The sequence below is a fragment of the Hylobates moloch genome, unplaced genomic scaffold (genome assembly GCF_009828535.3).
Source record: "Hylobates moloch isolate HMO894 unplaced genomic scaffold, HMol_V3 SCAFFOLD_2, whole genome shotgun sequence".
In the NCBI taxonomy this organism is placed as follows: Eukaryota; Metazoa; Chordata; class Mammalia; order Primates; family Hylobatidae; genus Hylobates; species Hylobates moloch.
The window spans coordinates 122,717,915-122,743,575 of record NW_026652277.1 but is presented as its reverse complement, the minus strand read 5'-3'; the positions used below and the strand labels follow the sequence as shown (position 1 = coordinate 122,743,575).

At 35.8% G+C, this 25,661-nt stretch overlaps 1 protein-coding gene across 2 annotated transcripts in view; it reads right to left on the bottom strand.

The window, feature by feature from the left end:
- Positions 1-25,661, bottom strand: part of LIN28B (lin-28 homolog B) — a 139,705-nt gene that overhangs the window by 100,324 nt on the left and 13,720 nt on the right. The window contains exons 1-2 of one of the 2 annotated variants that reach the window (XM_032155885.2): positions 22,807-22,960; positions 21,778-21,965 (exon numbers count right to left, since the gene is read on the bottom strand). In XM_032155885.2, the coding sequence (XP_032011776.1) occupies positions 21,778-21,965; positions 22,807-22,816 (198 nt within the window). In that variant the 5' untranslated portion in view covers positions 22,817-22,960. Of the gene's footprint in view, positions 1-21,777; positions 21,966-22,806; positions 22,961-25,661 lie in introns of those variants that run through there. The other variant, XM_058430340.1, reaches the window with a different exon arrangement.

The following is a 25,661-nucleotide window of genomic DNA, read 5'->3' as shown; positions in this document are numbered from 1 at the left end:
CCAAAGCACTTAAATTCTTAAAAATAATAAACGGCTCACGTGTTCAGACTAATGAAATTATGAGTGGACCAAAGTAAGAAATAATACAGAATATTAGGTTTACTCATTTTTAAAGATGTATACTTCATCAACAAATATAATTCAGAATCTGTCACTCAAATGCATAGTGTTTCTCTACATTTTCTTTTTTTCAATTTCCAAATTTATATGTTTTTCTATATAATTTAATTTTAAACTCATAGTTTATAATTTGACAAAGAAAATTGAAAGTTAATTTCCCTATTTGTATAAAAAGTCTAAAGCTAATAGCATAAATACCTGATTCAGAAACAGCTTTTTTTTTTTTTTTTAACAAGAAAAAGAAAATATACCAAAGGGTAAGCAGTGGTTATCTCTGAGTGACAGAATAATGGGTGATTTTAAAAATCATCTTTGGCTGGGCACGGTGTCTCACGACTGTAATCCAGCACTTTAGGAGGTCAAGGCGGGTGGATGACTTGAGGTCAGGAGTTCGAGACCAGCCTGGCCAACATGGTGAAACCCCGTCTCTACTAAAAACACAAAAATTAGCCGGGCGTGGTGGCGCACACCTGTAATCAGCTACTAGGCAGGCTGAGGCAGGAGAACCACTTGAGCCTGGGAAGCGGAGGTTGCAGTGAGCCAAGACTGAACCACTGCATTCCAGCCTGGGCAACAGAGTGAGATTCTGTATCAAAAAAAAAAAAATTAAATTAAATTAAAAAATAAAAATAAAAATCATGTTTATATTCTTTTTCTCCAAATATCCTATAATCACATGTACTACATTTATAATCAGAACAACACAATATAAAACACCCTAAAAATAAAAATGCTAAAATGTTTCATATTTAGTCCATATTGTTACTTAAATCTCAAATGACTTACTGGTAGTTTCTTATGTCTAATGTTTAGGCCCTCTAAAAACCAGTAACTAAAAACTAATAACTGCTCCCTTCAGACTGAATAGGACAACTTATGTCTCACTCTCCTAGACTTACAATAGTTGCCAGAAGAATGCCATGCTTAGACTAAAAAGTCTAAGCCCCTTATATTGGGGGTGGAGCCACTTTTCCCAGTGGCATATGGGTATAGAGGTAAATACATGAATAAAATAACCCGGGGTTTTGATCAGAAGGAGGAAGGGAGGAAATGGATGTTGGATATACAACCAACAGTGTTCACTACAAAAATCTTTGGTGCCAATTTCTATCTTTTATTCCATTAAATTTCACCTTGTGTGGTTAGTCCCACTTACCTGCTACAGGGATTAAGATTTGGCTCTGTCACCCCTTACATCAGATTCACTCTGCATTATAGCAATTGTAGCATATCTACATTTTTTTTAATTAAAAAAAAAAAAGACAGGATATCTTTATACTCCTTTCAGACACTGGACCAGACACTTAAAATACATGAACACTAATCCTCACAATCCTATAAAATTAGTATTACTGATTTCTATAAATAAGAAATCTGAGTTAAGGTAATTTGGCAAAATTCAAGCAGCTGATAAGCATTAGAGCTGGGATTCAAACACAGGTCTCTCCCATTTCAAGGCCTCTACTAGTTACATTTAATACCATCTCATCTTCCCAATGAGACTGCCATTTCAAAATATTTATTAAACATCCAGTTCAATGTTTTCTGGACTTAAAAAGAGAATTAGACAGATAGATCCTTCCCTTCCAGTGAACTGCAGATACTTCAGACTTAGCGGTAAACTATAGTAACAAATAGAACACGGAAACTGCCATCTTTTCCACTTAAAAAAAGAAGGTGGAGGCAGTAGCCCAAAACTATCTTGGATTTCTACAGTTTACCGTATATAACTCAATGCATAATGAATATGTAAGAGTGGTATTAGAAGTGGATGGAATATAGGTTAAACAATTGGTTTTCTTAAACAAGAAGAGTTAATATATATTCTCTTGGACACTGAATCCAGTTGATGTTCTAGAAGCCCTATCTTTTTACCCAATGGAAGACAGGAAAAAAATTCCTAATGTATTACGCTTTTTTCATTGTTCGAGAAATGTTCTACAGTAGGAATTATAAGAAAGGCATACACCTGGTTGGGTGCAGTGGCTCACGCCTGTAATCCCAGCACTTTGGGAGGCCAAGGCGGGGGTATCATGAGGTCAGGAGTTCAAGACCAGCCTGGCTAACATAGTGAAACTCTATCTCTACTAAAAATACAAAAATTAGCCAGGCATGTTGGCGCACGCCTGTACTCCCAGCCACTCGGGAGGCTGAGGCAGGAGAATCACTTGAACCTGGGAGGTGGAGGTTGCAGTGAGCCAAGATCACAACATTGCACTCCAGCCTGGCTGACAGAGTGATCGTCTGTCTCAACAACAACAACAACAACAACAAAAACAAAAAAAAAAAGAAAGGCATACACCTAAGTATTGTTAGAATACCAAATTTAATAAAACAATTTCCACGTAGAGTTTACAGTTCAGTAGGAGAAAAAAGGAAACAAAATAATAATAGAAGACAGTCTATGACAAGTGATCCATTATTTATAAAGGGTTTTGAAGTTTATAAGAAGGAAGTAAGCAATTCTGGCTAGAAAGCCCTTGGAGAAAGAAGGTTCTGACTTTGGGGCGAGGTTCTGAAGGACGGCAATGATTTCCAAAAGTGAATGTAGGAAGGAATTTGGGAGAAAATACTGTTTGTGCAAAGGAAAAGTGGCAAAGAAGTGAAGGGTATGTTTACAAAATGGCAGGTCCTATTTGACAAAGCAAACAATTTAAATAGGAAATATGAGAAGAAAGATTTTAAAAGTAGATTCACTCAGGAGGCTGAGGTGAGAGGATCACTTGAGTCTCGGAGTACAAGATTATACATAGTGAGCTATGATCATGTCACTGTACTTCAACCTGAAAGAGGAAGACCCTGCCTCAAAAAAAAAAAATAAAAAATAAGAAGTAGATTCAATTAGATCATGAAGAGCTTAAATATCCGGCTAAGATGTCTAAATTTTATTCAGAAAACAAATAGGCAATGAAACTTTTGGGAGAGTGAATACTTTAAATAAATTCACCAATAGCAATGTTCAGGGTAAGGGCTAACAAAAAGTATAAGCCTGCCCGCCACAAGCTGGTCCCAACCTTGGCTTGGGCTTCATCTTCCACCTCCTTCCCTTTTGCCTTCACCCATCAAGTCCCCATGCTCTAACCAGACATTGGCCTTTCCAAGAGGCTCTTTAACCTCTTCACATCTTTGCTCATTTACAATATGAAATGCCTTCTCAGGCTGACAATTTCCTAGGTATTTCCAAGGCCCATCTCAAATGGACTCTTCCTTTGTAAAAGCCTTCCCTGCAACTAAAAGCATTCGCAATTGCTACCACAATGCTGTTATCTTGGCACTTAACACTCTGTGGGAACTGTTGGTACATGCATACACATGACTATAAGCACTTAAAGACAGAGACTGGATATTACTGATCTTTGTCATCTTAACACTTTGTAAAGCTAATGTTCAATAAAGTTCCATTGTCCTTCCTGCCACAAAGACTCTGCACACAACTCCTTCTTCTGTTAGAATGCTCTTTTCCTTATTTGTCTACTCCTTCTTCATTCCTCATCACAAATCTACTGCCCCAAAGAAGCCTTTCTCACTCTGAGACTAGGTCAGGCCCCTCACCATTATACACGCAAAGCACCACATACCTTGTCTTCATCACACTAATTTTACTTTCATTTGTGTGATGAAAGTGTCTGATCCCTTAACTGGTCTTTAAGCTCCACGAGGTCAGAAACCCTCTCTGCTTTTTGCTCATACCTGAATCTTTAGCACCTAGCACAAAGTAATTAATATAAAATTAAAACAGCTACATGTGGCTAGAACCCAGAGATTTAAGAGCACTACTCTGGGGTGATACTGCCGGCTCAACTGTGTGAAATTAGGCAATTAGCCATTCTATGATCATTTTCTTCATCAGGACATAGCACACTAGGCTAAGCACAGTGGCTCATGCCTGTAATCTCAGCACTTTGGGAGGCCAAGGTGGGGTAATCGGATTGCTTGAGTTTAGGAGTTTGAGACCAGCCTGGACGACGTGGTGAAACCCCAACTCTACAAAAAAAAGAAAAAAAAGAAGAAGAAAAGAATTAGCTGAGCATGGTGGCACACACCTGTAGTCCCAGCTATGCAAGAGGTTGAGGTGGGAGGTTCACCTGAGCCTGGGGAGGATGAGGCTGCAGTGAGCCGTGATCACACCACACCACTGCACTCCAGCCTGGGAGACAGAACAAGATCTTGTGTCAAAAAAAAAAAAAAAAGCACAGTACTTGGCACATGCAAGCACTCTGTAAAAGTTACACTGTAATCACTGTGTTGTCACTATATCAAAATTTTCATAATTACTACAATACTGTCTATAGTTTCACAGTTCTCTCAGGTGGCAGAACAGAAGGCTTGGTAGAGAGAAGTTAAACCAGTGGCTTTGGATAATCAGTTAAGAAAAAATGGTGGCAAACTGGGGTCTATGCCTAGGGATTGGTAGTAGTGGGGATTTAGTGTTAGCAAGCATTTAAAACAAAATATAAATGCTAATCTACAAAACTATAAAATCTGCAGAGGAATTAACATGGAGAGGAACAAATGATTATAATCTAACTGTATTTTTAGATATTACTAAATATTAGTCTATTATAGAATAATCAAAGATATTACTCTTTCGATAGAATGATCAATTTTTATATTACCTTAAATCTACTTAGCTATTATGTTTGTATCTATCCTTTAAACAAATAATATTCAAAAATTTCATAATATCCAGGGCTGGGTACGGTGGCTCACGCCTATAATCTCAGCACTTTGGGAGGCCAAAGTGGGTGGATCACCTGAGGTCAGGAGTTCAAGACCAGCCTCAACATGGTGAAACCCCATGTCTACTAAAAATACAAAAATTAGGTGGGTGTGGTGGCAGGTGCCTGTAATCCCAGCTACTTGGGAGGCTGAGGCAGGAGAACCACTTGAACCTGGGAGGCAGAGGTTGCAGTGAACAGAGATCGTGCCACTGCACTCCAGCCTGGGCAACAGAATGAGACTCCATCTCAAAAAAAATAATAATAATTCAAAATATCCTTGATTCTTTCCATAAAACATAAGTTTTATGCAATATTTATTTTTATTATCTTTCAAATATAGATTGTGAGCTAATTGTGAGATTCATAACCATACTGTGTAAGTTTTTCAAACTAGTCAACAAGTATAAGAGACTTAAATTCATGTGGAGCTAAGTAAAGAGATTACCCTTTAAGATGAAGAAAAGCCAACAGAAATACCTATACCGCAATGAAAGAAACTGGGGCCCTTCAGGGAGCTTACACTATGGTTTATAGTGTTTATTCCACTGAATCTGCATTTTCTTTTTCTTTTCTTTTTTTGTATTTTTTTGAGATGGAGTCTCGCTCCGTCACCCAAGCTGGAGTGCAGTGGCATAATATTGGCTCACTGCAACCTCCGCCTCCCGGGTTCAAGCGATTCTTCTGCCTCAGCCTCCCAAGTAGTGGGGACTACAGGCACATGCCACCACACCCGGCTAATTTTTGTATTTTTGGCAGAGATGGGGTTTTACCATATTGGCCAGGCTTGTCTTGAACTCCTGACTTCGTGATCTGCCCACCTCAACCTCCCAAAGTGTTAGGATTATGGGTGTGAGCCACTGCACCCAGCCTGAATCTGCATTTTTTTACTCATCTTGGAAAACAACCAACTTCACAGTCTCTCTAAGGAAGTAAACAATTAAAACACTTCTACATCTATTGGTATCAATTTATTTTCATTATTAGCCTATTTTATGAGTCAGTCTGTGGTTTTAAAAGCCTTCTTCTAGGTAAAAACATGCTAGAAACACAAACACGCTCTTTAGATGACAAATGATATACAGTAAAACATTTCATATGTACTTTCTTTGGAAATTCAGGTAATATCAATAAGTGTGTAAAAATGTTAAAACTACTTAACCATCCAATGCTCTTGTTAAGAACTCTTTCTTTTTCAATGTTGGAAAAATCATTAGCCTTTAGAAAAGGTATAAAAGAATTAACCAAACCTAAGTAAAGACAGAAATGTAGTGAAGAACTGGATTTGACTTTGCTAATACCTAAAGAGACAGAACAGACATCTTTTTTTCATGACAGCAATAGCCAGCTGTATCAAAAATAAATTCTAAAGTAATTAGAATAAATTCTAAAACTCTATTATCTGTTATTAACTTCTTCTCAACTACACTCTTCGTCAAGGAATGACACTTCTGCTAAAGACAGACACTTTCTGCTGAGTGATTGCTTTTTCCTGGTATCTCTAAAGCCAGGGCCTCAGGCTTCCTTCCCAAAGGGGAGTTGGGGGAGGAGGCAAAAAGAGAGGAGAAGGAGACTAAAGAAAGGACGACTTAGGGCTGTAATAATTCCTGGTGGCAGATCAAATTATAATGATAGGGCAGGGAATAATTTGGGGACAGCATAAAGCACCAATAATTTGGGTAATTTCGCTTTTCAATTTACACTGAAAATTGAACAATATAAATCAAAATAATGAATTCTATTCTATTAAATTCTCACTCTGAAAACATTATCCATGTTTTAAGAGATTTTGGAATACATATTCAACACTAAATATCAAAGGAAATTCTGAATTACTATTAGGAATATTAATGGCTTAACAGTGATCAGACATTTTTAAAACTAAAGACAGAGAGGATGGAAAAGTGGTCACCAACTAACAAGACAATTTCCCAAACATCAGTTGTTAAGACTTTTTTTTTTTTGAGACAGAGTCTCATTCTATCCCCCAGGCTGGAGTGCAGTGGCACAATCTCGGCTCACTGCAACCTCTGACTCCCGGGTTCAAGCGATTCTCACGCCTCAGCCTCACGAATAGCTGGGATTACAGGCGCCTGCCACCACACCTGGCTAATTTTTGTATTTTTAGTAGAGACAAGGTTTTGCCATGTTGGCCAGGCAGGTCTCGAACTCCTGACCTCAGGTGATCCGCCCACCTCGGCCTCGTAAAGTGCTGGGATTACAGGCATGAGCCACCATACCAGGCCTCATTTGTTAAGATTTTTAAATATCATATCCTTAAAAAATAAATACTGAACTCTAAAAAATATGTACTGAAACAGGTATCTGCATCTATCTGGTTGTTCACATATTTCAACTATTTGAAAATTTATTTATTTAGTATTAATTTTATTTTAGGAGAAAGAAAATCCAGAAATCAAATAATTCATTAAACTTATACTTACAATGAAAACAAGTAGCAACACATCTAATGGTGTTACCCCCCCAGCAAACTAACCTTGTATTTTTGACAAAACATGAAAATGCTTAAAACCCAAATACATTCATTTTGAAAACTACTTTTCTCCACAGAAGCTAAAGAAAAATTCTGAAGGAAGAAAACAGGTATAAAGGGGAAAACCCTCAACTTTTCACCTTTCACTTCCAAATGTTGTTATGAATTAATACCAAATTTTGTTACGTATTTTTTTTTAAAGCCTGTGTCACACAAAAAATCCAAGGTAGCACTTCTTTAAAAACAGGCTTTTGTTTATCTTTTTATTTTAAAACTCACAGTAGGCCGGGCACGGTGGCTTACACCTGTAATCCCGGCACTTTGGGGGGCCAAGGTGGGTGGATTACCTGAGGTCAGGCGTTCAAGACCAGCCTGGCCAACCTGGTGAAACCCCGTCTCTACTAAAAAATACAAAAATTAGCCACCTGTGGTGGTGTGCACCTGTAGTCCCAGATACTCAGGAGGCTGAGGCATGAGAATCACTTGAACCCAGGAGGTGGAGGCTGCAGTGAGCTGAGATTGCGCCACTGCACTATAGCCTGGGAGACAGAGTGAGACCCTATCTCAAATAAATAAATAAATAAATAAATAAATAAATAAAAGTAATACTAGGATACAAATAATTTCAACAATAAATGTTAGTACTAGATTTAAATGCTTAATAATAGTTGTTAGTGTTTTCTGTATTCCTTGCTAATCAAAATGACAAATGAGGGAGGACCATGGATTTGAAAGATTTACTATCCCAAACCTTTCCAAAAAGCAAAATTTAAGTGACAACTTAAGCATTAATTAAAATATCAATAAAAATTTAAATTTAATTAAGTAAACAGAAGTTGAAACATTCAATTGCAGAGGACATAAAAAAATAAATCAATTGCTGTAAATTTTAATGTCAATGAAAGCATGGGCCAATACATTAATTAGAGACTTCATACCTGACCCTAGTTCTTGAAAGGTTGATAACCCACTGTTATCAACAGAAACTTAAGTAGCCTTTCTATGTAGCTCAACAAATCTTGTATTTAACTTTTAAAGGTAAAATAAACTTACCACAAAACACTACTAAAAATTAAAAGATGACTTTGTTTCTCTCATTATTCATCCTAAAAGCAGACCAAAAGATTGTATTTATAAATCTGGTTAACTTAAAAGTTATCTTGGACTGATAGGAAGATCATATGACCAAATATCATTGTCTTTTAAGATCTACAAGACTATGAAAATTTAAGGAAGAATTTTTTACGTAAACAACAAATACTCATTGAAATAAAATATTTTAAACAAAAATGGCTATTAGATTTTAAAATGTAATTACTTATGTCAAGGGTGGTCTATACAGTATTCTTAGAAGTCTTTTAAAAGTACTTATTTGCATGAAAATATATGCCAATAAATGACATATTTTAAAAATCAATGGCAGAGAGGGTACTATTTTTGAAACTATTGTTTCAAATATTTTAGTTATTATTTGGAGACAGTTATACTGTTCACTAAAATAGAATTTAAACATTTGAATACAAGTAGCTTAAGAACAAATTAAAATAACTTTAAATATTAAATATTTAATGGTTCACAATAAACTAGAACATCATGACTAAGTCACCAAATTAGGAATAAGCATCAAACACTTATCCTCATTTAACTTTATAAAAAATGTATATAAATATCATAGAAGGTGGATAGGATTTTCTTCCAAACAGCTAGCTACCCTATGCGTACTGTTAAGAGGTGGGTCAGAAGAGCAAGAAGAAATAAATGTAATTAATTCCCTCTTGTATTTTACATGTAGTCCTATAACGTATTTCTTTCTTTTATTCTGCCAGCAATTATTTCTTGCTAATGTCTCCCAACCACTACCCCTACTTTCTCTACACTATGAGTTCTGAGAAACAAGCTACAGTTTAGAAACCTCAAATGATGCTAAAAGATAACTGATTGAAAAATAAGTAACTAAGAAACTACTACGGTAGATTAAAAGGTCTGTATTATTTTTAAAATCTGTTTAGTAGTAATTTTTTTCAGCTTCCTAAAAAACAACATCATGGATGTAAAGTAAGGTAAATCATATGAAATTAAACAAGACACATATCAATAAATATTTTCTCAAAGTTTTATGCTTCATTCTGAGATTCACTGCAATCCTATCTGTGACTAACTAAAAGGGAAGTCACATGACTTAAGCAATGAAAGAGAAAGTTTTCTTTCCTTTCTGCAGGAAGAAACAAGCTTGGTATTAGCTATCCAAAGCTAATGGGTGGGGCCTGAAAGCCAAAAAACTATACTGAATTAAGATTAATCTTAATAGGGGCCCATTTTAGCCTTCTGAAAACATCAAAAATGCGAAGACTGCAGCCAGAACTTAAATAAAATAACAAGCATTTAATGTAACTTAGGTTTTACAACTAGAAAATTCTTCAGGGACAAAATTCAGTTTATAAACAATATTGAAGCTTTTATTGGGGTAAAATCACCTAACTGTGATTCCTTATACAGATACGCACACCATCCCCCACTGGCACACAGATACTTCACAAGCCTCTTGAATAAATAGGAGTATCCAATGTCCAGGGTGATGGGTGGTCCTGAGGTCCTGAACCAGAGCTGTATACTTTTAAAGGATACTAAGATAAGAACAAAGTGTTTTGTGTTTGTTTAAACCTGGGTCTAGATGTAGTCTTTGCACCATTATTGGAACAGCTCATAAACTTGTGCTGTTATTAATTCAGGGAAGCTTTAAATGTCTGCATAAATACTAGAAATTAAGTACATCAAAATAAAATACTTTAGGGCTTTTTACAGCTCTCATTCAAATTAATTCAATTTACTTAAAAGTCATGATTTCAAAAGTGGTAAATCTCAACCTAAGAGAAAAACATCATATGACCACACTTTCACTACCAACTGGATACCATACCATATAAAATAACATGTATTTAAAGTATATACATCAAATAAGCTGCAATGCAATGAAAAAGTTCTAAAGATAACGAAATTAACCCATGGAGAGTCCCAATAAAGAATCAACTATTATGCCCATTTTTATACTGCATATAAAGTCCAATATAAAGAGTTGTTTATACATGTCCAGTATAAAGAGTTGTTTGTGGGGCTTTTTGTTGTTGTTGTTGTTGTTTTGTTTTGTTTCCCAGAGCAGAAAGCAGGCTTTACAAGTGGCCCAAGGAAAAGATAAGCAATGAATAGTTCTGACCCTGGCTTCTGTGGCTTGATCAAGTGGGCCTGCAACCTGAGCCAAAGGGCACAAATTCCTCACCATTCAAAATTCTTCAATGGCATGGGGGAGGAAACAGTGAAAGGGGCAAACAAGCAAATCCAAGTGTCCTTAGATTGAGTATTCAACGAAAATTTTTAATTAGAGAGCTAAAAAATGAGGCCAATACTGTGACTAAATTTTTAATGCACAGTTTAATCAACCCCTGAAAAGAGAAGCTTTCTTTCTTGTGAAAATGGAAAAAGATGCACTTAAAAAAAAAAAAGTATGGCTTACACTGAGCTGTGTTACGTATATGTCTCTAATATTTCATCTATTTAAAGGAGCTGTTGAAAAGTGTTACTAATTTGGAAGTATCAGTGCTTATATATCATAAGCAAAATCATGTATTATTAAAATCACACAGGAAGAAAAGTTGATATAATTCATTCCAAGCTTTACAATATATTAATGATCTATTAAATATTTAAAGCAATAGCTATAACCTATGTTGCCAGACTTTTGTTACAGACTGAACTAAACATAAAGACAATTCATTTGAATGGAAGAAAAAAAAATAAGCTAAGTTAAAATAATTTAAGCATTATAGGATCTGGGAACATTCTATTCACTATCTCTAATGGCCTAGGAAACTGCTTACAAAAGCTTAAGGAAAAAAATGATCACCAACAAATTTTGGCCAAAGTAAAAGTAATTTGAAATTTATATGGAGTCTTTATATCCTATAACACCATAAAACAAAATAGCAATCTTAAGAGTTATTACCAAATTAAACTTACAAGATTTAAAAATAGTCTAACTTTAAGATTAACAAAAGTAATAAATTTAAGTGGGTTTTGATTTTTTAAAGTGGGCTGTTATGACAAAAGATTTAAAGCAGCTGGTAGAAATTAAGTATATTACTAACAGCACAATAAATTAATGATTCTAAGGACTGGCAAAAACAGTTTCTCCACATGAAATGTGAAAAACATATTTTAATACTATTGGGAAATCATTGCATTTAGCTCAAAATTTTAAAACTAATATTTGCTTTTTATCTTAGCTATCCCAAAATTAAATTGGTAGAGGCTGTATAATTAGACTTCATAAAAGGAAGTGAATAGAACACAGGAAAAATGATCCTTCGCTTTTATGCCTTATATGCAAACAATGAGAATTAGCTGGAAAAAACTTATTTTAAAGTTTGCTAAAATGAAAATACCAAACCAACAGTGTTTCACTTAGTACATGATCAATAAAAATTAGTTGACTTTACTGAACCACGATTTTTATAATCATTTTTTAAAAGTTAATACTTTTCTATGACATTAAGCCATCTTGTTGATTTACATTTCTAAAAATGTTTTGACAAGCTGAGCAAAGTGGCTCACATCTGTAATCCCAGCACTTAAGGAGGCAGAGGCAGGAGGATTACGTGAAGCCAGGAGTTCTAAACCAGCCTGGTCAACAAGGCAAGATTCTGTCTCTACAAAAAAATTTTAAAAATTAGCCAGGCACAGTGGCATGTGCCAGGCATGGTGGTGCACACCTGTAGTCCCAGCTACTCTGGAGGCTGAGGTGGGAGGATCCCGTGAGCCCAGAAGCTCGATACCAGGCTGGGAAACAGGGAGACCACATCTATACAAATATAATAAAAAATATCAGCCGGGCATGGTGGTGCACGCCTGTAGTCCCAGCTACTCAGAGGCTCAGGTTGGATAATTGCTTGAGCCAGGAGTTCTAAGTTGCAGTGAGCTATAACCCCAACACTGCACGACAGCCTGGGTGACTAAGGAAGACCCTGTTTCTAAATAATAATAATAATAATTAATTAAATAAAAATTTAAAAAATGTTTATACAAAAACTACTGAGTCGGGATAGAAATTCAATAAATTTCTTTTTTTTTTTTTTTTTTTTTGAGAGGGAGTTTCACTCTTGTCGCCTGGAGTGCAATGGCGTGATCTCGGTTCACTGCAACCTCCAACTCCTGGGTTCAAGCGATTCTCCTGCCTCAGCCTTCCAAATAGCTAGGATTACAAGCATGTGCCACCAGGCCTGTCTAATTTTTTTGTATTTTTAGGAGAGACAGGGTTTTACCATGTTGGCCAGGCTGGTCTCGAATTCCTGACCTCAAGTGATCCACCCCCCTCAGCCTCCCAAAGTGCTGGGATTACAGGCATGAGCCACCATGCCTGGCCAATGCAATAAATTTCTGACAAGACATATGAACATCAATAAGCCTAACTATGCCCTTTAAGTAAGTAGTGAGTTTACAGCACATGAGAAAATACCATAATGATAAATGAAATTAATATTATATTGAAGATTAGTAAAATGCATATGAATTAATCTCATTAACAAGCACAGAAACTACTAGGATAAAGGTTAATTTCCAGGCAGAAAAAAAAACAAAGAAAACCAAAGTGAGGCCAGGTGTGGTGACTCACACCTGTAAATCTCTGTAACTTTGGCAGGCTGAGGTGGGAGGATCCCTTGAGCCCAGGAATTCGAGACCAGCCTAGGCAACATAGGGAGACCCCGTCTCTACAAATATAATAAAAAAAGTCAGCCAGAGGCTGGGCGCGGTGGCTCACGCCTGTAATCCCAGCACTTTGGGAGACCGAGGAGGGCGGATCACAAGGTCAGGAGATCGAGACCATCCTGGCTAACTCGGTGAAACCCCGTCTCTACTAAAAATACAAAAAATTAGCAGGGCGTGGTGGCGGGCACCAGTAGTCCCAGCTACTCTGGAGGCTGAGGCAGGAGACTGGTGTGAACCCGGGAGGCGGAGCTTGCAGTGAGCCGATACCGCGCCACTGCACTCCAGCCAGGCATGGTGATGCACACCTAGAACCCCAGCATCTCAGAAGGCTCAGGTGGGATAATTGCTTGAGTCAGGAGTTTGAGGTTGCAGTGGGCCATGATCCCACCACTGTACTCCAGCCTGATCAAGAGCAATACTCTGTCTCCAAACAAAAACCAGAAAAACTCTTATAATTAAAATGATTAATAAAAACATAGCTATTGAAAAAAAGATTAAAACTAAAACCTGAGATTGTTACAGTTTTTATATTATTTTCATGTGTATTATTTCAATTGATCCTTACCATAACCCTCTAAAATAAAGATGAAAAACATTATTTATCACATTTTACCCATGAGAACACTGAAGCTCCCTGGAAGTGACCAGCCAAAAGTTATATACCAACCAAGTGGCAGAGCCGAAGCCACTCATACCCATGGTTTTTTTTCTCACAATACCACACTACTTCTCCTTTATAATAATAATTATGTACAACACACATTGAGTCCCTACTATCTGCTGCCAAGTTTGTGTTGGGTGCTTTACATATGTAATAACATGTAATCCTCCTAACAGCCCTATACAAAGTGGGTACTATTTTTGTCCTCCCATTTATAGGCCATTGAGACACCGACAAGGTAACTTACTTCCCTCACAGGTATCTAATAAACTGGCATTTGAATACTGATTTGACCAGAATCTTTATCATTCTGTACTATCTTACAAAGATTAAATAATTATTAATCAAAAAATGGTATTAAATTATCACGGCAGGCCTACTTAAAACGGTACTTTTTCTTTAGCTTATAATGAATACACAAGATGCATATGTACACAGGTAAAATCTTACACAGGTAAAATCTTATAACAATTGTTAAAACCAAAATATCTGCATAACAAAAGTATTTCCAAGCTGCAGTTTATACCCTGATATTTTAAACAATATTCTAGGCCTGGCACTGTTGCTCATGCCTGTAATCCCAGGACTTTGGGAGGCCAAGGCAGGAGGATCACTTGAGCCCAGGAAGTCAAGGCTTCAGTGAGCTATGATCCTGCCACCGCACTCTAGCCTAGGCAACAGAGTGAGACCCCATCTCAAAAATGAAAAAATAATTTTAGAGACCATCTTGCTCTGTCATCCAGGCTGGAGTGCAATGGAGTGATCTCGGCTCATTGTGGCCTCTGTCTCCTGGGCTCAATAAGTGATCCTTTTACCTCAGCCTCCCTGATACTTGGGACCACAGGTGCATGCCATCAGGCCTAGCTAATTTTTTAGGTAGGGACGGAGTTTTGCCATGTTACCCAGGCTGCTCTAAAACTCCTGGGCTCAATCTGCCAGCCTCAGCCTCCCAAAGTGCCGGGATTACAGGCATGAGCCACTAAGCTCAGCCAAAAGAATTATTTTAAATAACAAAAACAATATTCTATACCACAAAACTGTAATAAAAAGCCTTAGTGTCAACTGTAATGGAAATTAAACTACTAATATACAACACATTTTGCCCAATTTTAAAGCAAGCACATAAAAGACTAGCTTAATTATCCATCATGAGTATACGCCACTGAAAATAACTTAACCATGATTCTTTTGGCAAAGACCAGTTTACATTAGTTTATTTTCTCAACAGACACTTATTAGGCAGTTTATATAACATTACCTCTACTCTTCAAAACCACTTAAAAACTTGGGTATTATTACTCCAGCTAATAGAAAATTATAGAAAAAATTATAAGACTAAATCTGTCAATTATTTGTAAATCTTATTTAGAAAATATTTCCAAATTCTCAAATATTTAGATATTGGAAAGGAAGAAGCAATAATCAGACTGTCCTCCAATTTGAGATAAACGATTAGATGTATCCTGATGTATCAAAATGCAACATGGTATGTTCATTACATGTTTGATAAACTACTCATTAAAAGATCATTTTTAAATGTACCCTACTGACTTGCAATGTACTTTCTTAAACACATTACTGTTATCAACTTTTATGATATTAGAAGATGCTATAATCAAATTATTTTAGGGAGGAATATAAATCAGTTAAGTTTCTTATGCACTGTATATGGTACAATGCCATCTATTGTAACTATATATTAAATAAGCTGAACTTCCTGTTACTCAAAACTCAGGGAAATATCTCAAGGTATAAAGAACTGATAGTCTTTGATAATGATAAAATATCCCATATTTCATTCCAAATCAAGTCTACAGAATATAACATTTAAGATAACTTTCCAGTTTAATTGATCAGAAGTATCTTCACTTTGTTTAGGTTATTCTCAGTGTAGAAGTAAAAATATAGTACATCAAGCTGGACATGGTGGTGCATGCCTGTAGTCACAGCTATTAGGGAGGCTGAGGAGGTAGTATCTCTTGAGACTAGCTAGGAGTTCCAGGTTAGCCTGGGCAACTTAGTCTCAAAAAAACAAAAACAATACAGTGCATCTTATTTTTAAGTAGCAACTTTTAAGTTAATCACAAACCAAAAGAGCTGCTCCGTTAAAACAGACATAACTATCTGTAATATTTCTAACTATCTCTGAATAGGAAGAATTAAACCAAATCCAAATAATGTTTTGTTGCTGCCTGAAAGTAACAAAAATTACAGTGAAGGACTCAATTTTTAATCTACCAAGTTGAACGCAGGTAACAAATAAGCTTTTAATTTCTCATGAAACCTAAGAACTCTAAGATAAGTTAAAGACATGCTTTAAAAGGTTACACTGAATACTTGTAAGTAGTTTGACACTCATATTTTTATTTAAAAAATAATTCTTTGATTTACTGCATTCATTTGTTGTGAATAGTCTTTTAAAATAAAAGAGGAATCAAAAATTAGTGAGAACATGCAACACCAAAGGCTAACACTAATGTAAACTATGGACTCTATGTAATTATGATGTGTCAATGTACATTCATTAACTGAAACAAATGTGCCACTCTTGGTAGGGGATGTTGATAATGGAGGACGCTACGCATTTGAAGGGGCAACGGTACGTGGAAAAATCTATGTATTTTCCTCTTAATTTTGCTGTGAACCTAAAACTGCTCTTTAAAAAGGCAGGAGAAAAATATTTAAGAAGTACACCAATGATCTTTAAAATAGGAGAAAGGCCTACATATTCAATATGTACGCAATTCACATTTCACATTTAAATTGAATCAGAATGTCTTTGTAGGACTTAAATACATGAAAAAGGGTCTGAGAAATGCACCACCACTTGAAAATCAAAAGTATCTTTAGGGCTACATTAAGAAATCTTATTAAATTTTGTTGTATAATAAATGCCTGGCCAGGAGCGGTGGCTCACGCCTGTAATCCCAGCACTTTGGGAGGCCGAGGTGGGCGGGTCACGAGGTCAGGAGATAGAGAGCATCCTGGCTAACACGGTGAAACCCCGTCTCTACTAAAAATACAAAAAAATTAGCCGGGCGTGGTGGTGGGTGCCTGTAGTCCCAGCTACTCAGGAGGCTAAAGCAGGAGAATGGCGTGAACCCGGAAGGCGGAGCTTGCAATGAGCAGAGATCACGCCACTGCACTCCAACCTGGGCCACAGAGCCAGACACTGTCTCAAGAAAAAAAGAAAAAATAAAAAATAAAATGCCTTTAAATGTGATGTTATGATTAAACGGCCTTAAAGCACTTAGCTTGAGATTCTCTGAAATTGGTCAACTGGGCAAATCATCTTAAAAATCTGGTAGGTTATAAACCATTTTAAAAATATTAAAATACATAACTCACTATACAAATGAGCTGTAACTGTTTAGGATCACATTTTCAAGTTTCCAAGATGTCTAATTTTTTTTAATTGGCATTTTAAGCAGCCCAGAGAATAATAATAATCACACATATTCCTCATGTGAAAAATGATTTTATGCTTAACTATAACAAAACTAAACATGGCTAATTAATTAGCAATGAAATATTATGAAAAGCCCTTAAAAATGAACATACTGAAATAAATTTGTTTTCCTATATTGTATAATTAATTAAATATATAAGAACTCTATATTAGATCAATTGATTGAACTATGTGTAAGAAATTTTTCATATATTTAAGTATTAGTCATCTCTAAATGTTTTCATATCTCATACTGTTAATGCTTTAACTCAGTAACAATAATGATTCTTATTTTTTCTATTTCCATTACTCCTTGAGATATTTTTGAAGCAAAAGAACATAAAATATATAAATCCTTTCTAATGTGGGCATTTGAATTATCCAGAAAGATCAAAATCTAATTCATAAATAAAGACCATAAGAAGAAAACACCAATACTTGTAAGGTAAATGAAGATGAATAAAGGTAAATTATTAATAAATATTTAGGCCTACTGAGTAATGGTAGCTAAATTGCAGTCATTTTGAAATTACTCTTTCTCTTTGAGAAAAAAAGAGATACATACATTATGCATACATTATGAAATAAATGAAATACATTTATGTAAACAATTGTATCATATTTGATGGCAAGGAATTCCAAGTATATATACACCCAATATGTGAAGTATTATTAGGCACATAAGCTGAGGAGAGGGCAATAAGGAGAATGTATTCTACACCTCCCCAGAACAAAATCAAATTCAAATGATCATTTTGTCTTATTAGGTAAGATAATGACTTTAGAAATAAATATCAAAATCTATTGAAAAACCTATATAACAAACATCAACAGGTAGTTATTAGGTTAACGTTGCCCTTCTCCAAAAGAGATCTAATATTTAATTACCATTCTATTCCTCTAAAGTACCATCAAATATTTAAGTCGTATTAAAAACTTTTAACATTTCAAAAAACTGCCAGTAACATTTTCCAGGTAATGTAAATGTTATCCTACAATCTAACTGTGATTTTAAAAAACGTAAGAAACTGGTAGGAGTATTAATTACTTGCACTTACAAAATAATCATATTCTGATTTATGAAATCACCTTAGTAAGAATCTAGACTTACAGACAGGTGCGGTGGCTCAAGCCTGTAATCCCAGCACTTACAGACAGGTGCAGTGGCTCAAGCCTGTAATCCCAGCACTTTAGGAGGCGGAGGCAGGCAGATCACGAGGTCAGGAGTTCGAGACCAGCCTGGCCAACATAGTGAAACCCCATCTCTACTAAAAATACAAAAAATTAGCCAGGCATGGTGGCGGGCACCTGTAATCCCAGCTACTCGAGAGGCTGAGGCAGCAGAATCGCTTGAATTCGTGAGGCAGAGGTTGCACTGAGCCAAGATCTCACCACTGCACTCCAGCCTGGGTGACAGTGCGAGACTCCACCTCGAAAAAAAAAAAGAATTTAGACGTAACAAATTTGTATTAACCACGTATATCCTTACTTCATTTGAAATAAATCTGTGTTTGCATTAGATACTTAAGAAATTCTTAAAAATTTATATTTAAAAATAAAATCATCAAAAATTTCCTATTTTATTGAATATTTTTTAAAAACTTCAACAGTGAGATATGACAAAATTCACAAATATAATAGTTATATATTTTGTTAATTTTTTAAAAATAAAATATTCATTATTGAACTAAATGTTTCACAATTAATATGGGTCAGAATATATATTTTCACATCATAAAAATAGGATTATTTAAATTACAAGTTAACATTAGAAAATCAAATGAAGACTGTCATTTTAAACCATCAATGGTTACATACCATCCTCAAACAGCAGAATCTCACAGCATTTATCAACATGTCTAAAGAGAGACAAAGTACAGCACCTAGGCATGTGTTTCTTTTTGAGGATTTGGTGACATCACAGGAACTACAAGAAAGTTTGACGGTATTACTGCCAATAAATTTTAAGTAGAATTATGTAACTATAAATATACATAACCACAAATACACAGCTCAATTTTAAAATACACATATATATATTCTCTTTATTTTGAAGCAACTGAATATGTTTTGATATGCAGTTACTTGCAATCAATATTTTTAAGAGAAAAAGTATCCTAGGTGCCTCAGCATAAATTTTTATGTATTTATTAAGGACACAAATAATCTGTTTTTTATTTCTCCAAATATACATTATTAAAAATGTTTCAGAATACCTTAAAAAAAAAAAATCCAATGACACATGTGCTTCCAAATACTGCAAAAAAAACTATGTCATATATTTTAAAAATTTTGAGTAGATATAGGTCCAGTTGAACATTTAAAATTCCTAATCATCTATGACACATATCCTTTCACAACAAAACAGTACATAGACATAAAACCTCGTATGTTTTCAAAAATGCTTATAAAACTAAAAAGGCCTCTAAAATAATAATAAAAATGTTTTTTAAAATTCTTTGAAATAGTCTTGAATTGCAACCTTATTTCATAAGTGATGCACACGTAATATCTATATCATTTACAACCATCTAACTGTTACTTGTAGTTGCTTGGCTAACATCAGTAGGATTCCTGCCTTCTTCAAAACAATTATTCATACGATTTATATACAATTTATGTATATTGCAATATAAGAAACCTCTTAACTAGGCATCATTTAATACTGTCCTTTTAATATATACATGAACTGTATGTATATACTACTGTATGTAACTGAAGATTAAATCAACTATTTAAAAATCAATGTTTATAGTATAGAAACAGCTATATATTTAAAAAGCTTTAGCAGCTATATGTTTTAATTCAGTGAATAGAGGAATGTTTATCAATATATAATCATTAAATAGTGTAAACACAAATGTCTTGTGGTTCTAAACATTAACATTGGTTAATAAAATATCTTAACATTTGATGAATATTTTAGAAGGTAAACATAGAAAATCAAATTATAAAAAGGTGTGACCAGACAAAGAAGAAAACGGCTATTTTTTTCATTCATCTATAAAACAAATTTATGAGATCATAAAAAACAATTTAACAACCTAAAGAAGGTTCAAAGGGGGAAGAAAGAGCCTGAGAGAAAATAGGTTTGTCAATTATTTTTGTCATCCAGTCTTAGAGGGGGAAAAAACAGAAAATATAGCTTCATTTTGCACTATAAAATAGGAAGCATAAAATCCAGTAGTCTGTATGTGGACTCGTATTTGTGTATTTAAACCCTGTTTCAATTCACAGATTATGCTGATCCTTCCACATATAAACAGCCAATAATGATGGCCAGGCCTTCAGGAAAGGAAAACACACACCACACAGCAAGGTCAGGAAGCTACCAAGCACCACAGGACAACAGATCAAAACAGAATGGTTTCATATGTTTCTATTGTTTATATATTTAATTTGAAGATGATATTCCTTAGGGAAGGGGGTATAAATATTACTAGGAACATGCAACACAGTATCAAATACATACTTTTCAAGCAAATATACCAAGTATTTCACGCATGTATCTGTCAGTCAATCTGTAGTATTAACAGCCTTTCATTCAATTCTTTTTAACTTAGATATCATGCCAAAATAAACCTCTTTAGTCGTAAACCTCTTTATTTCTAACTATGAATTCGCTACAGAAAATTTATATTTACCTTTTTTTGAGGAAACAATCGGCTTCCATAAAAGTATCTTTTTTACTATAAAGGGATTAAGCAGTAGAGAGGAGTAAAGGCAGAAGAAGTATTAATTCATTATTTCCTGGGTAAAATTTTAAAAATGGGAAGCAATGAAATTCTGTTTGATATTAAAACATCTTTAAAAATTACAACACAATACGAGCAAAAGTGGAAATTTACCCCAAGTAGCAGACCAGCACATTTTAAACACACAAGCTAGAGCCGCCTCTGGCCACATGTTTTTTTGAGTTCAGTCTCTTAAAGAGACAGTATATGTAGACCAATGACTACACGGAGCACATTTCTAAAATGTTTGTCAAGCATCCCTCTATTCCACCCATTTCTTTACAACCACACTAGGCCAACAGTGTTCTATTTTATTTTACTATGAAGTCAAATTATTTTGATCTGAGTCTACAAAATGACTACAGGACAGGCAGCAATGAAATAATAAAGGGAGCTACTGTGACTACAGGTGTCTAAAGTAAGAGGCAATCTATACATTTCTTTCCACAGCAAACTGTTTTGCTTTGTTTTTTCAACCTTAAAATGATCATGTTTCTTCATTTTTCTACCCATTCACCAGATACAGGCGACAGAGTATATTGTATAGATAATACCGGAAGCTACATGAACACTATTTCGCTGTAGAATATAGCAGGGGGAAATGCTAATAACATCAACCTTAATATATATAGTGAAATTTCAAATATTTTCTTTTCTCTTTAGACAGAAAACCCAGGAAAAGGCCCATTCACGTACCCTAAACGTTGGACTACCTAGTGATTTTAGGGAAGATTTTGTCTTTCAATATACCAAGGGGAATCTCATTGTACGTCTATTGGCATAACTACCGATCAGCTCCTCCACATGGAAAAAGATGAAGAGGGGGACAAAAAAGTTTGGCTTACTTGGTGTACAAAAACATCGACTGGAATATCCAAGGGGCTTCCCTCTCGGTTTATCATGGAGATGAATCCAAATCCCATGCGCACATTGAACCACTTACAGTGGCCAGTTCCGCGCAAAACCTGGGATTCCTCCTCTGCGGGCTCCGGCAGCTTCCCGATCTCTTCTCCACCACCTTTGCTCGCCCCGCCTGAGAAGGAACAGGACAAAAAAGTCAGTCTGTATTCCCATTCAATGTGCATTCAAAGATTAAAATAAAAAAAAAAGTTGCCTGCCTGGAGGTGGAGGGGAAGCGTAACAGAAAAAAAAATTTTTTTTAATGGTTTGATTTCTTTTCCCCACAGAAAATACTTAAAATGAAAAGGGTTAAAAGGAAAGCGGGGGAGGGGGAAGCCACACTGTTCTATCGATCACACCAACTTCCACGTTTCTATACATACGTGTACTTTTTCATTTAACTCCATTTTTCAGCCACATTTTACATTAGAGCATGCGATACTTTACTTGTATATTGCTGATTTAATACTGATCTCATTGACAAAGAGAAATTTTCAGCGAAACTATTCTCTCCGGCGGGCACGAGGAGGAAACAGAAATCCTGAAGATGGTTTAGAGCTACTAGTTAAGGCACATGGGGCAGCAGTGAATCCAGCGTTATTTGCAATGTGCATTCCCCTCCCCCCCATAACTTTCAATTAAAGTTGAGGTGGAATGGGGGAGGGGGCAGGTGTATAAAAGTTTTCTTGGGCTCACTAACTGAAACTGCGCTTAATCACACTCACACAATTCAAACAATAGCCCCCTGAAAGCTTTTCAAGTTGTGAATCAGTGTGGGCGGTACAAAACATTTTTGGAGATCTATAACAATAGGTTTGAAGAAAGCCCCACTGCGTGATGGGGGGTTGGGAGGTAATGCCCAGTATTGGGGTAAAAGGGGAAGGGGGGGACAGTCTAAGAAGGGTGGGAGAGGGGGAGGGGGAGGAGAAAAGAAGAAAGAAATTCACAGTAAAACAATAGAAAAGAAAATTAACCTTCGGCCATGTTGCCCCACGGGCCCTCAGCTCCAAACTCGTGAGATGAAAACTTTCCCTTTGGAACGGAGTGATCTTCTGCATCAATCTAACATCTTGATTTTGTGCGATCACAAATTTAGCTCGCATGGTCTAATGTGCTTTCCTTCTTTTGATTTTTTTCTCTCCTCTCTCCAGTTTCTGGCCCCCTGAGCACACGTGACTTTGTCAATTACATGCTTTCTTGCTACTAATTTCACCTCGTATCCTTAAGGGGCTGGCAAGAGGAAGAGATAACCAATCGCCATTTCATCTATGCTGACATCAAAATAATTTATGAATGAACACGAAAAACTCAAACATGTTATCTTAAAGACAATTTGGAACGCTTCTTTAGGATAAATCAGAATGCTGATTTCGTGCTTCTACTTAAACACAATGGAGGGTCCTTGTGAATCATAGATTTAGAAAAAAAGGCACAGTCATATATGTGCACACGCGTGCCTTACACACAAGCCTGACTAAATAAAATCATGGGAGGGGGTCGTTTAAATAAAACAACTGATGTTAACGCTTTTTTTTCCCTTAAGAATTCAGCTATTCCATGGCAGTAAACCTGCTTGGAACGCTAATTTCATATTTAATTCAATTCTTAGAGGAAAATATATAATTTATAAAAGATCTAATTAAACCTAATTACATCCCCATGAAACTTTAGATAATGAAAACATACACCTAGGAAAAGGCAGAGGTACATAAATTACCTGATTATGCCCGAAATTTTTTCAAATTTAAAATAAAATCCTACTAGAAAAATCGTTATCACCTTCATATAGTCAAATTATGTTTAGGTAAACCATTTTGGAAAATTTTAGAGGGGGTTGGTAAAGAATTGTACTTCACAGGTTTCTCTGCCATCTCTTTCCGGGGGAGTAGATGTGATTAATGACTTCCTAAATAACAGTCCAGTTTTCCAGCCTAACATAGAGTGAACCTCAATCAGTGGCGATTGTTCCCCAAGAGCCGGAGGACATAGGGCAAGAGGGGGAGGGGATCGCCAGGCAGGGGAGCTGAAGAGGAGCCGCCAGGATAGGCGGCAGCAGAGTCAAAGAAAGAGGTGGGAGAGAAAAAAGGCCGGCGCGGGCAGGGGGTGGGGTGGAGAAAGAAGGACAAGTGGGAGAAAAAAGGTAAATTCATATCATATTGACTTGTACCCTGACATTTTAAAAGTCCACTACCAATGGCTAGAAGAGTTGAATAAACGAAAATGTAATAACGGATGAAGCTCCTACTGTCTGTCCTTCCTCGACTAACCCCCAGTTTCAAAATGCCTACCCCCTTTACCTTTCAAACTGGTTCAAACGATTGATTACAAGATGCTGGCAACAGTATTGCTGCCCTTATCGAACACTACAATAAATATTATAGGTTAACTAAAAATACTTTATTTCCTTTAAAATATAAAATATCGCCTATTTTAAAACCTTAAAACGCACCACCAGACTTGCCTACCCCACCCCCCATTTTCTTAAACAAGCAGTTTACCAAGAAACTAACTGTTCAGATACCACTTCCTTCGACAAAGCTACTGAGTTGACCCTCCCCCACCATGCCAGCAGTCCCCCTCCCAGTCTCTTCAAACACGTCCACACTCCAGCACTGTTTCACACAAGCTAAAATGTAGGGATTATGAATCGAAGAGCTATGGAAAAAGCTGTATACAGCTATTTATACTCCCTCCCCATATTAAACAACTAAATATAAATTTAATTGGTTCAGATTGGAAAATGGATGTATAAAAAATAGAAGTTATTTTCAGCTGTTTGTGATAAAAGGTTTAATCAAAACTAATCAATTTGGAAAGTTTTTTTTTTTTTTGTCTGTTATTCCTTTTGTTATTTCTCAGGAAAAAGGGCTACGTTCTCATTTTATTTATTTTGGGAGGAATAATCATGTGCCAGCTGTTAGGGAGAAAAGAAAAGGCACAAAAATCCAATGACTTTGAAAGTTTAACAAAAGCTCAAAGCTCTGAAAAAATTATTTACTAACAAAACATTTACTAGGCATTATTTTGATGGTAGAAATTACTTCTATTATACTGATTACACTGACAAGAAAGTAATCTCAATGATGGCATTACTGGCTAAGCTTGTGACATAATATGAAATCGAGAAAGTAATTTATACGTTTTTCATATTTTAATAATCACTTTAAAAAATCAACATCTGGTATAAGAGGAAAAAAAATCTCAGAAAGTATTCATGTAAATTGAGGTGAAGTGCTATTACTTACATAAAAGTAATGATCACAAAATTCACAGGCCAGTATAGTTTAGCTTTGTAAAATATCATTTAAGTTTGCTTTTAATTAGAAAACAGTTTAATCATTATAAACCCAGAATCATAATATGTAGGTAGATTCAGACTCTGTTTATTGTTCAATTTGATGAAATTCAAATTTATTAACACGTGGAGGAAAAGTGTGGAATACCACAACTGAACTACACTGTACAGTAGAGTTATGAGATTCAGTCTTGCCTGATTGGGGGCCTCCAGTATTAGTGGAATTAAGGTAAGGTTCACTGGAGTGGTCATTGGTGTCAGAGGTTATCGACTCATTCATTTCCTGAGAGGGACATCAGCCTTTCAAGTTGTGTAGAAGGCTTTTTCCAACTGGGAACCCTGAAAAATCCTCTAAAATTCGTTCATGAAGAATTTAAGACAAATGCATTTACGTACCTTGGGGGAGGGTAAAATAAAGGGGAAGAGAAGAGGCGAGGGAAGGGTAGAGGGAAAAGGAAGAAAAAAGCAAGGAAGTTGGAAGGGGAGAGAAGTAAAGGCAGGAGACACATTGAGAACACAAAATAATCACTCACC